The sequence below is a fragment of the Hoplias malabaricus genome, chromosome 13, assembly GCF_029633855.1.
Source record: "Hoplias malabaricus isolate fHopMal1 chromosome 13, fHopMal1.hap1, whole genome shotgun sequence".
NCBI classification, from domain to species: Eukaryota; Metazoa; Chordata; class Actinopteri; order Characiformes; family Erythrinidae; genus Hoplias; species Hoplias malabaricus.
In genome coordinates, this window is record NC_089812.1 from 6412224 (window position 1) to 6429926 (window position 17703).

The 17703-nt window shown below is 42.4% G+C and overlaps 1 protein-coding gene across 1 annotated transcript; it reads right to left on the reverse strand.

Annotated features, from left to right (window-relative positions):
• Positions 1-6657: 6657 nt before the first annotated feature.
• LOC136665333 (amine sulfotransferase-like) lies at positions 6658-11618 on the reverse strand. Its single transcript, XM_066642908.1, has 6 exons — positions 11477-11618; positions 10230-10438; positions 9565-9691; positions 9048-9142; positions 8780-8951; positions 6658-6773 (listed from the first exon to the last, which is right to left on the reverse strand). The coding sequence occupies exons 1-6, from the start codon at positions 11616-11618 to the stop codon at positions 6658-6660; spliced, it is 861 nt and encodes a 286-aa protein (XP_066499005.1).
• Positions 11619-17703: the final 6085 nt, after the last annotated feature.

Genomic DNA, 17703 nt, shown 5'->3' on the forward strand with positions numbered 1-17703 from the left:
TTCAGCTGCTGCTGAGACCTAGAGTTTCAGTATGTTCAGGAAGTGCAGCTCAGAAAAGCACTTGTGCAAACAGCCGCACAGCGGGGAAGCAGATTACATGGACTTTGGATCTTCCAGGGTTAATGTACAGCAGTATACACTAAGGCAAAGGTGGGCTCTTTCTATTTTCTGTAATTTCTTTGAATACTTGAATAACTGTAATCTAATAAGCAGCACGATCTAGGAATACCAGATAAAATTATTTATGTTTTGTATCTCCTGACCGCCAGGACGGTACTTACTGAGTGGATGTTCCTCCATTAGATGGAGAAGGTATACCAAATTAGTCACACATGACCTTGCGCGTGATGTCTTCGAAGGTATATTTACCTGTGACTCACGGCAAATTGCCTCTTTTCTTGTCTCGCCTCGGACCAATATCAGTTCGGTGACACTTCATCAGAGCTACAGTTTTTTTCACTGCACTCCACAACCTGTTACAATCCATCTATCGCAGACGTTGATCTAACACCGCTTTGTGATTATCACCTAGAGTTATTACTCTGTGTTCAGCTCATATACACTCTCTCAGGCAACAAGGTATTTCATGTGAGTATGATTTTTCGCTCACTTGGAATTAACTCAGTGTTCAGTTTTAATCACTTGTTCTGTGAATGTGTGCGGCGCACTTGGAGTTTACTCTGTATTTAGCTTGCATACATGCAATTGCGCCGAGTGCACGTATATGTTGAGCTGGATTGGAGTTTTTTACTCAAGACAACGTGGTGTCGCAGTGTAGGTTGAACTCACTTGGAGCCTTTGCTCTGTGTACGTTGTAAGTCACGCCCCAGCAAGTGCGACAAGTGCAGGTGAATATATTGAGCTCACTTGGAGTTTTATTCAGTGCTAGCTTGTTACTAACTTTGGTGTCAGTGGAGTTTGCGGCGTTTTTTATCTGACTTGGAGTTTGACTCAGTGTTACGTTTCAATAATCCTGAGCATGCATGTACTAAGCATACTTATAGTTCTTACTTGTTGTGCTTACGATTAATTCACAGTAACACTCCACTCCCGTAAGCGTGTTTGTGCGAGTGTGCACGAGTGAAGTCTGTATTACTTTACTCCGGCAGGCCTGTGACTGTATTGCTGACCCATCGTGGTTTCCTCTCAGTACCACACTTTCAAGATGTTTTCTCAAAGCTGTTGTACACAGTGCCTCTTCACGCTAGAAGCGGGTGCTGGACATGATTTGTGCCCCTCTTGTCCTGGGCTGGAGCACCTTCGGGAGGCCATAACTAACCCATGTATGAATTGTGCTACTATTCTGCTCAACCGACGTCGCAAGTGACTTGCTATATTAGGAGCAGAAAGTGAGGCTATGCTGCCAGGGCCACAGCACACTAAAAAGAAGGCTGTCAAGTGACCTTCAGATGCACCGGATAGGTCTCTGAAAAGGAAGAAACGGTCCGTGGCGTTGTCACACCGCATGGACTCATTCTCTGAGGACTCAGCGCAGTTGAAATCATTATTTGTGGAGATCAGTGATAAGATTGGTGCTGGGAACAGTGTATGTTCCAGGTCAGACCGCCCCACGGTCTCGGGAAGCTTATCAGGATGTATTGACAATGTGCTTTCCACTGTAGCTTCAAACTTGGATTTTTCTGAAGCGCTCCCACAGGTGAACGGTTCTCCGCTTGCCACCCCAGCTGCTCTGGGGTCTCCTCTTACCTCACATTCTGTAAATTCAGGGGCCAGTGCCCCCTCTGCCACTGCAATACCAGCAACTCAAATTCAAGGTTCTCTAAAGCTAGTGTTTGCTAAGCTGGGCATGGACACTCCATCTTCAGTGACCCCAAAGACCAGCAGGTTCTTCATGCATGCAGCCCCGATGGATGAGTTCTCTGTTCCTGCTGGAGAAGATTTTGCAGCTGAATTTGCAGCTGGATTTCATTCTAGTAGCCAGAGAAATAGAGCAATCGCAGCAGAATTAGCACTGGCTTTCATGACAAATGCAGCTGCTCTTGGCCTTGATCACATGCCAGCTGTTGACTCTTCCATTGCTTCTAAGGTAGTGTCTCCAGATGAGGCAGTTTGCCCAAACCCATGCTGCCCCAGTTCAGAGTGTAGTCTCCAAAGCACACGATACTGCGACCAGAATGGCAACAATTGTGAATTCTCTTTCCCTTCTGTTGCTAGCTCTACATGCTTCAATTCAAGGCCTTGAGAATAATGAATCAATGGACGATCTGCTGAATGCAGCACTTCAGTCAGTTGGCTACCTGGCTCGTGGGCATGGGAGGCTGGTGGGGACCCTACTTCATGGACGACGGCAAGAGTGGTTGGCGCAGTCTTCACTCTCTGACACTTGCAGGGCAAAAATTAAGTCATTGCCTCTAGTCCCTGGCTATGTATTTGGTCCAGCGGTAAACGAAGTTCTGGGCCACGGTTCTGCCCTCACAGAAGCCTCCAAGTTGGAGGCTCTGAGGGGTTTTCACCGCTTTCGCCAAGTCAAGGCTCCCAGGCTCTGACACCGTCCCCAGCCATGCATAGCACTGACTTCAAACGACAGATTAAGGTCCAGGAGAAATCACACTGCACCAATCTTCCTTCCCAGGCAGCTAGACCAGGGGCACAGCACTTCCGTTTCAAGGGAGCTGCCACCCTTGATCGCCGCTGACGGGTCTCAGCTGATGGTGGATCTGCAGAAGGCTCATCATATGGACTATTGGCAGAGCCATGTCACAGACCCATGGATCTTGCAAACCATGTCACTGGGCTACAGGCTGCAGTTCCGTCATCGGCCTCCACTCAGCTCCTCTCCGAAGGAGACTGTTGTTTCAGATATTGTTCATGCCTTGATTCTCTTGAAGTTCATTCCCTCCTCATGAGAGGCACAATAGAGGGTCCATCCAGAGGGAGTTTACTCAACCTATTTTTTTTTGTTGTTCCAAAAAAGGACAGAGGGTTTTGTCCAATTTTATACCTTCGTCGCCTAAATTCACATCTGAAGGTTCTACCCTTTTGAATGCTCCACAGTGCTGCTGTACACCACAGTGTCACAAAAGGGGAGTAATTTATGCTGGTGGACCTCCAGGATATGCATTTTCATGTCCCAGTCATTCCAGAACACAGATGTTTTCTCCGCTTTTCACGTTTCAGGGAAACCTGTACCAATTCAAAGTCTTGCATTTTGGGCTGTCTCTAGCCCCAAGAACATTTTCAAAATGCATGCTCACGGCCTTGGAACCACTTCGCAGCCAAGGCCTAAAGATCCTCCCGTACCTAGACGATTGGCTGGTTTGCACCCCCTCCAGGGAACGAGCACTTCAGGACACTCAGAGAGGGCTGGACCATGCTCAGGCCCTGGGTCTGTCTATAAATTGGCAGAAGAGCATCCTCCTTCCAGCTCAGTGTATCCAGTTCATCGAGATGGTTCTGGATTCCTGTATAATAATGGCCTGACTGCCCAAGGGACGTGTTCAAGCTATTGTGACTCTGATCGGCTCTCTGAAACTAGGAAAGAGAGTACGGTATCTGGTTTTTCTTCAACCCATGGGTCTCCTCACTGCTGCAGCTCAAGTTATTCCTCTGGGCAAACTTTATTTAAGGCGCTTCCAGATATGGGTAATATCCCTCAGATGGGACTCCACAGTATAGTGTACACCACAGGCATGTGCAGGTCCATATTGCAAAAGAGTGTCTAGTAGCACGGAGGCCTTGGCATTCTCCAAGTTTCTTCTGTCGGGAGTGAGCATGGGCTGCTCCTGGGCATGGGCACGCAGAGAAGTCCTGACAATAGATGCCTCAGCAGCCAGTTGGGGTGCAGTGTGGAGGCACAGATGGGTTCAGGGCACTTGGTCAGTGGACCATTCCCGGGAACATATCAGTGTCTGCGAGTTATGTGTGGTAAAGCTGGGACTGGAGTTCTTTCTTCCATATCTACATGGCAGGCATGTGCTAGTGCATTCAGACAACCTAACGACTGTCTACCACATAAATCATTATGGTGGAACCAGGTCCAAACCTCTCTTGGACATGGCAGAAGAATTGTGGATGTGGGCCCACAAGAAGTTCCTCTCCCTGCAGGTGGTGAATTAGGCAGGAACATCCAATCAGACAGCAGATATGCTTTCCAGACATTTTCTGAGTCCCAACCACTGGGGACTCTATCCAGAAATCATCAGGAAAATATGGAAATGGTTTGGTCAGGCAAAGGTATATCTTTCTGCCTCCTCAGACACCACTCATTGCAGTCTGTGGTTCTCTGAACACAACCAGGACAGTCCGCTGGGTCAAGATGCCCTGGCTCACAACTGACCCAAGGGTATTGCTATACACATTCCCTCCTCTTCCCCTCCTTCATTCACTCCTGGTCAGAATTTGAGAAGAAAGTCACATAGTCCTTCTGGTGGCCCAGACAACTATGGTTTCCACTAATGATGCCATTACTCAGGTGTGTCCCTTGGGAGCTCCCAGCACAGAAAGATCTTCTCTCCCATTTGGGAGGACAGGTGTGGCATCCAAAGCCAGAGTTTCTTCAGCTATGGCTATGACCATTGGATCTGACCAGGACCTTGCTTCATGCTCTTCAGGAGTAAAACGCACTATTCTTAATGCCAGAGCAATCTCTACCCAGTGTATAATGGACAGTGGCAATCTTTTGTGCGCTGGTGGGTTCTGTGCTTTCCTTCCTACAAATGCTATTGGATGCAGGAAGATCTCCTTCGACACGGAAGGTCTATGTGGCTGCTCTGCTTCCTAAAGGGTGCAAGGAGACTCAGACCTTGTAGAACTCCCCCTTGGGATTTGCCTTTAGAACTCAAGTACCTACGGGGTGACTCATTTGAACCTCTGGATGGGGCTGGTCTCAAGTGGTTGTCTCTGAAGACTGTGTTCTTGTTGGCGGTGGCCACCGCAAAGTGTGTTGGTGAACTGCATGCACGCTCTGTTAGTTCTGAGTGTCTCAGGTGGGGATTGGATGAGGCATTAATGGTAGTGGAACATCACATGGAAGGTCATGCGTGACTAATTTGGTATACATTCTTAGTGTAGAGTGCGCACGCGCGAGGAACATCCACTCAGTAAGTACCGCCCTGGTGGTCATACACTACTTACATAACTACAGTTACATCCATACCTAGCATTATACTTGCTCCTCTGCTCCCCCTATAGTTGAATGTAATTCACTTCTATAGCAGTCTTGAACTTGAGGGAAAGGTTGGTCTACTCTCCCCTAAAATTTACAAAGTGCAGTTTCTGCAGTGTTGAGTCCTGCATAGCAGCAACAAAGCACTATTCTCTTTTTTGCAGGTCAGAGAGAAATCACTATGACTTTGAAACTGTTATTTTAGGGTAAAACTAGGCTTACCTAATCACCTGGCTATCAAGGTCAGAGTCAGCTTGGGAATTAATTCCTATTTACTGAGGTCATATCCAGAGACAAATTTACCTCTCATTCTACTGGCCACTTTATTAGAAATCCCTACCTTGTATCTCCAGTCACTGTCCACTTTATGAGAAACACCTACCTTGTCTCTCTAGTCACTGTTCACTTTATTAGAAACACATACATTTTATCTCCAGTCACGTCCACTTTATTAGAAACACCTACCTTGTATCTCCAGTCACTGTCCACTTTATTAGAAACACCTACCTTGTATCTCCAGTCATTGTCCACTTTATTAGAAACACCTACCTTGTATCTCTAGTCACTGTTCACTTTATTAGAAACACCTAACTTGTATCTCCAGTCACTGTCCACTTTATTAGAAACACCTAACTTGTATCTCCAGTCACTGTCCACTTTATTAGAAACACCTACCTAGTATCTCTTCTCACTAGTCACTGAGAAAGAACTACTTTTACCTTTACTCACTGTCCACTTTATTACAAACACCTACCTATTATCTCTTCTCACTAGTCACTATGAGAAACAACTACTTTTACCTTTATTCACTGTCCACTTTATTAGAAACACCTACCTAGTATCTCTTCTCACTAGTCACTATGAGAAATAACTACTTTTACCTTTATTCACTGTCCGCTTTATTTGAAACACCTACCTAGTATCTCTTCTCACTAGTCACTATGAGAAACAACTACTTTTACCTTTATTCACTGTCAACCTTATTAGAAACCCCAAGGTATCGCGGCCATTCACTGGCCACTTTGTTAGTAATCCCTACCTTGCTCTTCTACCCACAGGCCACTTTATTGGAAACTCCTACCTTGTACTTTCACTCACTTGCCACTTCATAAACTAAAATTCTTAAAATAAAGGTGCCACCAAGGGTTATTTGAGCAGTGCCATAGAAGAACCAATTTTGATTTCATAAAAAACCATCTTTGTTTAAGAGATGTGTGAGTGTGAAGAACCTTTTAAAGGTTTAAAAACCCACCACAAGATCTTGAAATCCTTTACCCATTTAGATGTATTACCAAAATTGGGTTTTATGGAACCAAATGTGGTTCTTCAACAGGGCATCGCTCGAGGCACCTTTTGTAGCTCCTTTTTTTAAGGCTGTACCTGGAACGTAACACATGTTTCTTCCTGTTATGGAGAGTATAACAAACATTAATATATTCACAGCATAGACCCATTTCTTTGAACTTTATAAAAGAAAAAGAAGTGTATTAATAAAAGACACCAAACTGTTTTTATTTTAAACATCTGAGAGATCATTCTATGTCCCAGATAAACTTGAGCGGAAGATCCTTCATCTTCTCCTGATAAATCTCATCGAACATCTCACTCTGAGCCACGGTGAAGGTGTTTTTCCAGTCTCCCACTGTACCTACACACACACACACACACACAAACATCAGTAAATACAAACCGGATTCCAAAAAAGTTGAGACACTAAACAAATTGTGAATAAAAACTGAATGCAATGATGTGGAGATGGCAAATGTCAATATTTTATTCGTAAAAGAACATAGATGACAGATCAAAAGTTTAATCTGAGTAAATGTAACATTTTAAAGGAAAAATATGTTGATTCAAAATTTCACAGTGTCAACAAATCCCAAAAAAGTTGGGACAAGTAGCTGGAAAAAGGAAATTGAGCATATAACGAACAGCTGGAAGACCAATTAACAATAATTAGGTCAATTGACAACATGATTGGGTATAAAAAGAGCTTCTCAGAGTGTCAGTGTCTCTCTGAAGCCAAGATGGTAAGAGGATCACCAATTCCACCATTGTTGCGCAGAAAGATAGTGCAGCAATACCAGAATGGTGTTACCCAGCGTAAAATAGCAAAGACTTTTAAGTTATCATCATCAACCGTGCATAATATCATCAAAAGATTCAGAGAATCTAGAAAAATTGCTGTGCGTAAGGGTCAAGGCCAAAAAACTCTACTGGATGCTCGTGATCTCCGGGCCCTTAAACGTCACTGCACCTCAAACAGGAATGCCACTGTCAAGGAAATAACAGAATGGGCTCAGGGATACTTCCAGAAAGCATTGTCAGTGAACACAATTTACTGTGCCATCCGCCGTTGCCAGCTGAAACTCTACAGTGCAAAGAGGAATCCATTTCTAAGCAAGCTCCACAAGCTCAGACGTTTGCAATGGGCCAGGGGTCTTTTAAAATGGAGTGTGGCAAAATGGAAGACTGTACTGTGGTCAGATGAGTCATGATTTGGAGTTCTTTATGGAACACTGGGACGCCATGTCATCCAGACCAGAGAGGACAAGGATAACCCAAGTTGTTATCAACGCTCCGTTCAGAAGCCTGCATCACTTATGGTATGGGGTTGCATGAGTGCTTGTGGCATGGGCAGCTTGCATGTCTGGAAAGGCACCATTAATGCAGAGAACTATGTTCAGGTTCTAGAACAACATATGCTCCCATCTAGACATCATCTCTTTCAGGGAGACCCTGCATTTTGCAACAAGATAATGCCAGACCACATTCTGCATCAATCACAACATCATGGCTACGTAGGAGAAGGATCCGGGTACTGAAATGGCAGCCTGCAGTCCAGATCTTTCACCTATAGAGAACATTTGGCGCATCATAAAGAGGAAGGTGCGACAAAGAAGGCCCAATGGGAGAGCATTCCTATTTCTAAACTTGAGAAACTGGTCTCCTCTGTCCCCAGACGTCTGTTGAGTGTTGTAAGAAGAAGGGGGGATGCAACACAGTGGTAAAAAATGGCCTTGTCCCAACTTTTTTGGAATTTGTTGACGCCATGAAATTTTGAAACAACATATTTTTCCCTTAAAATTATACATTCTCTCAGTTTAAACGTTTGATCTGTGATTTGTGTTCTATTCTGAATAAAATATTAGCTGTTGGCACCTCCACATCATTGCATTCAGTTTTTATTCACAATTTGTTTAGTGTCCCAACATTTTTGGAATCCGGTTTGTACATCACTCATACCTCAGGTCTATTACATTATTATGTAAGTTCAGCTAAAATCTGCAAAAATTTAAATCTCTCTTAGTTTGCTGGATAAAACCTGAATATCTCCACAACAGCAACATTACAGAAGAAGGAGAAAATCACTGTAAATTTAAGTTAAAGTTAAAGAGTTAATGGGTCCAGGTCATTTTTCTCCATTTATCTTTGCTCTTCATAAAAATTGTCAAAAAGTAAAACAAAACTAAAAAAAATGGAGATACAAGGTTTTGTCTCATCAATGAAAATTAGATCTGGACACTTTTTTTTTTGATAGTCGTGCTGTGGTTGGGCAGTTTGATGAAATTTGTGACAGTTTTTTGGGATAGGACACTGCTGGAAGTGTACTGATTAATGAACCGTCCCAAAGTGTGATTTCTGGATTCTGACCTTTGCGCATGAACTTTCCCTGGATAACATCCTCCGGGAGGAACTCATAGTTGGCTTTGGGGTCTTTCTTCATGTTTTTAAAGGTGGATTTGTCCACCACTAGAGAAACAGCTTCTGCGTTCAGATCTCGGCCGAGAAAACGCGACATCTTCTCCACTGCTGTCTTCAGATCCTGAGGAAATGTTATGGAGGGACACCATTATGAAATATATGTTGTTATAAAGGGTGTCCACAAACCTTTGGACATTCAGCGTACTGCCAGTCTTACCATGACCATGTCTTCGTACATGAGGAACAGGATGTTGAAGTCATCTCTGTGTGTGTACCAGTCTCGAATGTGATCAAACCATGAAGAACCTCCCACTGCAGGCACACACACACACACACACACACACAGCAGGTTTGATTTGGGTGGTGGATCATTCTTAGAACCGCAGTGACTTTGATGTGGTGGTGGTGTGTTATTGTGTGTTGTGTTAGTGCGAGTGGATCAGACACAGCAGTTGCTGCTTGAGTTCTTAAACACTGTCCACTCTATTAGCCACTCCTACCTCATTGCTCCAGCTTGTAAACCTAAAGTCAGAGACGGTAGCTCATCTGTCGGTGGACAGCGTGTTTTGGTCATCCTCTAGTCCTTCATCAATTGACACAGGACGCTGTCGGCGTCCAGCAGCAACTGCTGTGTCTGATCCACACAAGCCAGCACAATGCACACTAACACCACCACCACCATCAGTGTCACTGCAGCGCTGTAACTACACAGAAACACTTAAGCTCATCCTCACCTTCTCCAGCAATGAACTCCTGCAGAAACTCCTGGAAGCTCCTGGGTGTTTCCAGCTGGGTCCATGCTCGACAGAAATGGAAATAAGACACAGCCACATCTTTAGGATTCCGGGCCACGTACACAATCTGTTATTCAACAGCAGACAAGAACAGAAGAAGAACAATCCAACACCATGGGTTTGAAAAGATGTGGACGGTCTAGAACTCAGGCCTTAATATCACTGAATTTGTTTTGGGTTTAAATGGATGGTGATTAGCAAAAACTGCAACCAAGTTCTAAAGCAGTATTCACACCAACATTGATGCTGTGTCACATTTTGTATTAGGTCCTGTTCTATTTTCTACTTTAATATCAGGCCGACCAATAAGATCGCTGCTCTCATCTTTGCAGACTAAACCAATGAGCCGGAAGATGGTGGCTGAACAGCTCATCTCGTTCTTAGCAGAACACAAAAGCTGAAAGAGGAGCAACATGCAGAAGCAGAGCCTCAAACTCCCCCAGTGACCTGAAGAAACACAGCTGAACTCCCCGTGTTTTTCTGTAGACTGGGGTGAATTCAGTGGAGGTGTGGAGAACATCCCTGAAGATAAATGTCTATAATAATGTTCATAATGTGTTTATGATCATGTTTAATTATAAAGAAACTCTAGAGTGGCTACTTACCTTGGGCTTCTTTTCTCTGAGCCCTGGAGGCATGAGAGCAGTAGAGAGGTGTGATGCAAAGAATCGCGGAGAAGCCCGAGTGGAATAATCCGTGTGTCCCTGTGGATACTCCAGCCACGGCATCTTCTCCAGATTATTAGGGAATTCAGTCTCATCCGTGCACTCGGAATCACAGATTGACATAATGATGTTCTGTGTCCATATGGTTCCTGTTTAAAAACACAGTTGGTGTTATATTTACAGCGCACTCATGTCACTGTCTGTGAGGAGTGTGATGTGTTCTCCCTGCGTCTGTGTGGGTTTCCGCCCACAGTCCAAACAGATGTTGGTAGGTGGAGTGACTGTGTGATATTGTCCACAGGGGTGAGTGTTTGAGTGACTAGGTCAGTGTATACTCCCTTTTACGCAGTGAATGTCCGTGAACCTGACCAGGATGAATCAGTTATAAAAGATGAACGAATTAATGTATTTCTTTATTTTTGTTTAAGTAGTATTTTAATGCAGCATCAGCACTAATCAGTTTTACTATTCTTATCCAAGTGGTAATAATCTTTCTTGTTCATCATTTATTCATTCATTCATTATTTGTAACCGCTTATCCAATTCAGGGTAGCGGTGGGTCCAGAGCCTACCTGGAATCATTGGGCGCAAGGTGGGAATACACCCTGGAGGGGGCACCAGTCCTTCACAGGGCAACACACACACACACACACACACCTTTGAGTCGCCAATCCACCTACCAACGTGTGTTTTTGGACTGTGGGAGGAAACCGGAGCAAATCGAACCCACAACATCCAGGTCCCTGGAGCTGTGTGACTGCGACACTACCTGCTGCGCCACCGTGCTGCCCTTGTTCATCATTTCATTAATTATCTGTAACCACTTCATACTGATTAGGGTCATGGTGAGTCCAGATCTTACCTGGAATCCTTGGACACAAGGCAGTAGCACACCAGAGTGAGTGAGAGTTGTACTCTCTTGGTGTAGTGTAGTATTCCTACTCAAGCTGGGTACTGAACCCTTGTCTGCCTTGAGGGAAACAGTAGTGTAACTCACTACACAAAGCAATTAATACTGAGAATAAAGATATCTAATAATAATAATAATAACAATAATAATAACAATCATCATCATCATCATAATCATAATAATGAAAATATGTTACATTCACATTTTAAACTCAGTTCAGTTTATCAGCAGACAGCACCCCTCTCTTTAACGACTGCCTAACACCACCAGCTCTCACCTGACTTTGGGTAAGTCACCAGGAACACGTCACTGTCTCGTATCTCGAAGTTCTGGAGGGAGTCTATGTGCTCCACTAAGAGCATGTGATCAGCGAACACATAGCCTTTATATTTACTAAGATACTCATTGAGCTTCTCCATTTCAGTTGCCGCAGAGACCTGGAATCTCAGTATGTTCAGCAAGTGCAGCTCAGAAAAGCACTTGTGCAAACAGCCGCACAGCGGGGAAGCAGATTACATGGACTTTGGATCTTTCAGGGTTAATGTACAGCAGTATACACTAAGGCAAAATTGGGCTCTTTCTATTTTCTGTGTAGATTATTGAATAACTGCAATCTAATAAGCAGCACAATCTATGAATACCAGATAAGGTTAGTTATATTTGCACCTCTCCTCCCCCTACAGTTGCAGAATGTAATTCACTTCAACAGCACAGTCTTGAAATTGAGGGGAAGGTTGGTCTACTCTCCCCTAAAATATACAAAGTGCAGTTTCTGCAGTGCTGAGCCCTGAGTAGCAGCAACAAAGCACTATTCTCTTTATTACAGGTCAGAGAGAAATCACCATGACTTTGAAACTGTTATTTTATGGTAAAATTAGGCTTGCCTAGTTTCTCTTTGCTCTTGCTTTAGGGGAAAAATACTACTAACTGTTCCTTTAAATTCTCAAGTGAGTACCTTCTAGAACTGCTGCTGAGTTTCAATGGTTCTTCTGTACAAATGTTCAGTTATATCTCCTTAGAAAAAAAAGCATTGATAATTTTTAGAGTCCACACACGAGTCTGGTCACCAGGTCCAACGTGAGTGTGGACTACAGCTGCCCAGCACTGGGCTGAGGTAATGTTGCTAAAAATCCTGTAAAATACAGAGGCAGAGACCGATACTCCGTGGCAGTGTCTGAAATGACGTGAACACTGTCTACTAAGACTGTATTCTGAGGGAAGAAGTCTCTGAGTCGTGTCTGAACTGAATGCTTGTACAAAACGCCACTGTTTGTGCTCCAGTTGCTGTAAAGTTGTAATAATTATGGCGAGTGAGCGTTAGTGTTGACACGTTGTTGTATTTAAAGCAGTCTGTAATGCGACTCAGTTACAAATACCTTCATGTCAAAACGCTGCCGTCTAAAGTACTCCCTTGTAAGAAACCAAGACAGCGAGGCTTCTGTTTCAGACACGGACCACGACTCCAGAGCGGAGAGTGCGCTTCTCATTGGTCGGTTTCACGACCAATGAGGAGAGACGTTAGCTTCCTTTGATTGTCACCCAGGTTCAACTGTATTGAGACTGTGTCTTTCCCCCGAACTAAATGTAAAAGTAGAAAAACAAAATCAGCCTGTTTCAGCAACCTAATCAATATTAAATCATACACAACACCTAGCAGCAACACCTCAGAACTAAAATTTGGGTTACTCAACATAAGATCACTAAACTCAAAAGCACTCATCGTAAATGATATTATAAGTGATCATAAATTCAATGTTTTCTGTCTCACGGAAACGTGGGTTAAACCAAATGAATATTTAGCACTAAATGAAGCCACCCCCCTAGGCTATAATTATGCACATAGCCCAAGAATATCAGGCAAAGGAGGTGGAGTATGTGTAATTTACCAAAATACCCTAGAAATTAGTCTTAAACAATGTGACACCTTCTCTTCTTTTGAGGTTCTCTCCACTATTATTACAAATCCGGTCACAAAAAAGGACGCATTTTTATTATGCAACATTTACAGACCACCAGGGCCTTACTTAGAATTTCTGAAAGAATTCAGCGATTTTGCTACAAACCTAGCGGTGTGCAATCATAAAGTTATAATTGTAGGAGATTTCAATATCCATTTTGAGAAGGAAAGTGACCCACTAAAAAAGGCATTTACCTCAATCTTAGACTCTATTGGTATTACTCAAAATGTAACAGGGCCTACACACTACTGCAGCCACACTTTAGACTTAGTTCTGACACTAGGTCTTAACATTGACAAAATTAATATCTTACCGCAATCCTCAGCAATCTCCGATCATTACTTAATTTCATATGAGCTACGTTTTATCCATAATATATGTAAGAACCCTCGCTATTCTACAAGGCGTATAATAAAACCATCTACCGCCCTACAATTTATAGAAAACCTACCAGAACTATCGACCCCAGTTCCAACTCCATCAGACCCAATGGACCTAGATGTACTAACTGATTACCTAGAAAATACCTGTCGATCTACTTTAGAAAAGGTAGCACCACTTAAACATAAAAGTATAAGACAGAAAAAGCTCGCACCATGGTATAACGATAAGACCCGTACTTTAAAACAAACATTACGAAAACTAGAGTGGAAATGGCGATCAACCAAGCTTGAAGTGTTCCATTCTGCCTGGAAGGACAGCCTTATAGAGTATAGAAATGCCCTCACTAAAGCTCGCTCAGCATATCTGGCCTCGCTGATCTCCCATAATAAAAATAATCCGAGAGCACTGTTTAGTGTGTTTTCTAGAATTACAAAAAATCAAGCAGGTTCTGAAAAACTAATTCCAGCAACTCTCACCAGTAAAGATTTTATGGACTTTTTTAATAATAAAATTAAAGAATATTAGACAACAAACTCTAGCCACAGGATCAAATCCATCCTGGCTGCCACCTGATGTGAATGAAATAAAACATAATATAACTGTAAAAGAAAGACTTGAAACCTTTTGCCCACTCCCACAATTAGAACTAGAGAAGATTATCACCTCCGCAAACTGTACAACTTGCACACTTGATGCAATTCCCACAAAGTTGCTCAAAGAAGTACTACCAGCTATTATTGATCCTCTTTTAACTATAGTAAACTCATCGCTTAGTCTGGGCCATGTACCCAAAGCTTTTAAACTAGCAGTTATTAAACCTATGATCAAGAAACCAAATCTTGATGCTAGTACACTGTCTAATTACAGGCCTATTTCTAATTTGCCATTTCTGTCTAAGATCTTAGAAAAAGCTGTGGCCCAACAACTTAGTTCATATCTACATAAGAATCATATATATGAAAAATTCCAATCTGGATTCAGGCAACATCATAGTACAGAGACAGCTCTAGTCAAGATAACAAATGATCTTCTTCTTGCCTCTGATCAAGGCCACGTATCCCTGTTGGTGCTTCTTGACCTAAGCGCAGCCTTCGATACAATAGACCACAATATTCTCATAGAAAGGTTAGAAAACATGGTTGGAATCACAGGGACAGCCCTATTATGGTTTAAATCTTACTTAACGGAACGTTATCAATTCGTAAAAGTAAACAATCTAAATTCAAATTATTCTAAAGTAAGATTTGGAATTCCACAAGGCTCTATTTTAGGACCATTATTATTTACATTATACATGTTACCGCTAGGCACAGTTATAAGAAACCATGACATTAACTTTCACTGTTACGCAGACGACACACAAGTGTATATTTCAGCCAAGCCCGATGACAAACACAGATTAAAGAAAATAGAGGACTGTGTAAAAGACGTGAAAGGCTGGATGTTGCGTAATTTCCTCCTCCTAAACAGCAACAAAACAGAGGTCCTGCTTTTGGGTCCAAAAGTGACAAGAAATAAATTATCAGACTTAATTTTAAATCTAGCTAACTTTCCAGTTAAACCTGGTTCAGCAGCAAAAAATCTTGGTGTCATAATTGACCCGGATTTATCATTTGATCAACACATAGGTAGTATCACTAGGACAGCTTTTTTACATCTTCGCAATATTGCTAAGATTAGAAATGCCTTATCCCTCCAGGACGCAGAAACATTAGTACATGCCTTTATTACTTCAAGGCTTGACTACTGTAACGCACTACTGTCAGGATGCACCAGCAGCAATTTAAGAAAACTTCAACTAGTTCAAAATGCTACAGCTAGGGTCCTCACTAAAACTAGAAAATTTGAACATATCAGCCCAGTTTTATCATCACTTCATTGGCTGCCTGTTAAATTCCGCATTGACTACAAAATTTTGTTATTAACATATAAAGCTCTACATGGGCTTGCTCCTGAATATCTTCAAGATACAATTTCCTATTATGAGCCCCCACGTTCACTCAGATCACAGAATACTGGATTTTTAAATGTTCCCAGAATTCAGAAGGCCTCAGCTGGGGGAAGAGCCTTTTCTTATAAAGCCCCCCAACTCTGGAATGATCTTCCAGAAAATGTTCAGGACTCAGACACAGTCGCAATCTTCAAATGTAGGCTAAAAACTCATTTGTTTAGTTTATCATTTGGTAGCTAATGCTCCCCCATAGATAAAGGCGGCAGATCCGGGGGGTCCATGGACACAGGGAATTATAGTAAACTGAGATGCTGGTGCTGTCGTCCCGCCGCTTCTCGCGATCACTCAGGTTTGTTGACGGTGGATGCCAGTGTTTCAGGATGCTCCCGTGTCTGTGTGTCCTCCTGGTTCTCTCCTTTTAGTTAATGCTGTCATAGTCAGATCTGCCGGAGTCATTAGCCACACTCTGGAAATTTTCATATTTTCTACTTTACAAACACAAAACAGTTCAAAACTAATTCCATCCCTTTACATCTTTCCGAGTAAACGACTGCCCACCTGTCTGTCTGGACACTGATGGATGACTGTCGAGATCCTCCTCCACGCTTCAGACCAGCTGCCCACGCTCCAGCAACCACCAAGTGCCTTGAAGCTGTCCCTACACTGAAGTTCTCATGGACTACTAACTATCATCACCAGTAGATTGACCAGAGGAGGATGGGTCACCCCTTGTGAGCCTTGGTTCCTCCCAAGGTTTCTTCCTCAGCTGGGGGAGTTTTTCCTTGCCACTGTCGCCCCTGGCTTGCTCACTTGAGGGTTTTACATTTGTCTTTACATTTCATGTCAAATCTTGTCTTACTGGAATTCTGTGAAGCTGCTTTGTGACAACATCAGTTGTGAAAAGCGCTATATAAATAAATTTGATTTGATTTGCCGGGGCTCCAAGTGGGCGTAAGTAACGTGCAGGGGAAGCCAATAACGCAAGTGAATTTTGATGTCAATCACTTTTATTAAGCCAATCAATAGCCAGTGTTAGCTGTCCATAGATTCAGCCCTTCTTAGAGGAGTTTGTTTTAACATAACCTTTAACATTTAACCTAACTCTGTTTTAGATATGAGTTGGAGTCTAGAAGAAACTAAATTTCGTTTCCCCTCAACACATCATTGATGAAAAGAAATTACATATATTTTCACTCAATATTCACTCTCTTTTTTGTAATTAATGAACAGATTAAAATATGTATATTATTTGTAATATTTTATATGGTAATACAGTATTTACAATATAAAGGTACTGTTGTTGTGAAAGGCTACTGACTTCAATTTGTTTTTAACCATAAAAACAATAAAAATTGTGGTTAGTATCTACTTTTGAAGAAACTATTAAAAGGAGTGGAAATCTGATTTGTGAAGAGCGTTTCAGCTAAAATGTCCTACTTGAAACTCAAACATTCAAACATCCACATTCAAAGTGTAGGTCACTGCTGGTCCACAACAGGATCCCGCAGATTACTGTGTACTATCTCCTCAAACAGATTTTAAATGTAGAAGCTTTTATTCTGGAAAATGAAATAATACATATATTACCAACAACTTTGAGACAGAATAACAAATAGGCGTGACATAAGATGATTAGACTGAAAATGCTGGATTAAAATGAATTACTAACCTAATTTACAAATAATAAATATAGAAAATAATGAATAAAAATTAAGTAAACTGGACTGTGAAGTGGTGCTGAAGTTGTGCTTTGGCTTACACTCGGTTTAACCACTGGTGGTCTGCTCAGAAAATGCTGAATAAAACTCTACCTGGGAATGGCTACTGAAACATTCCCAGAAGAGTAGAACCTGTGGGGCATAATTACTCTACATGTCCTTTGTTTGGATGAGCAGGTGTTCCCAAACTTTTGACTCATCAGTGGACTTTGAGTTAGCATGGCTGTAAAATAATAAAAAAATAAAGTGCTATAAACACAGGCTAATGAACAGAAACACACACACACACACACACACAGTCTAATTCTGAGATTATATTGGACTGGCCAAACTTACCCTATGAACTCTTTGTAAGGAAGTACAGTGGTTAGCGATTAGCATAACATAGCTAAATTGCGTGTTGGTTTTGGACTATCGGCTATAGTAAAGAGTTGTGTGAAAGGACTATTATTTTGAAGTTTTTCTAACTGGACACTGGTGCAAACAGAAGGCC

Excerpts from the sequence above, each read along its gene's own strand:
- LOC136665333 (XM_066642908.1), bottom strand. The coding sequence starts at position 11,618 with ATGGAGAAGCTCAATGAGTATCTTAGTAAATATAAAGGCTATGTGTTC. Across the intron at positions 10,439-11,476 it reads GGTGACTTACCCAAAGTCAG|GAACCATATGGACACAGAAC; the intron begins GTGAGAGCTGGT and ends GTTTTTAAACAG. Across the intron at positions 9,692-10,229 it reads TCAGAGAAAAGAAGCCCAAG|ATTGTGTACGTGGCCCGGAA; the intron begins GTAAGTAGCCAC and ends GTTGAATAACAG.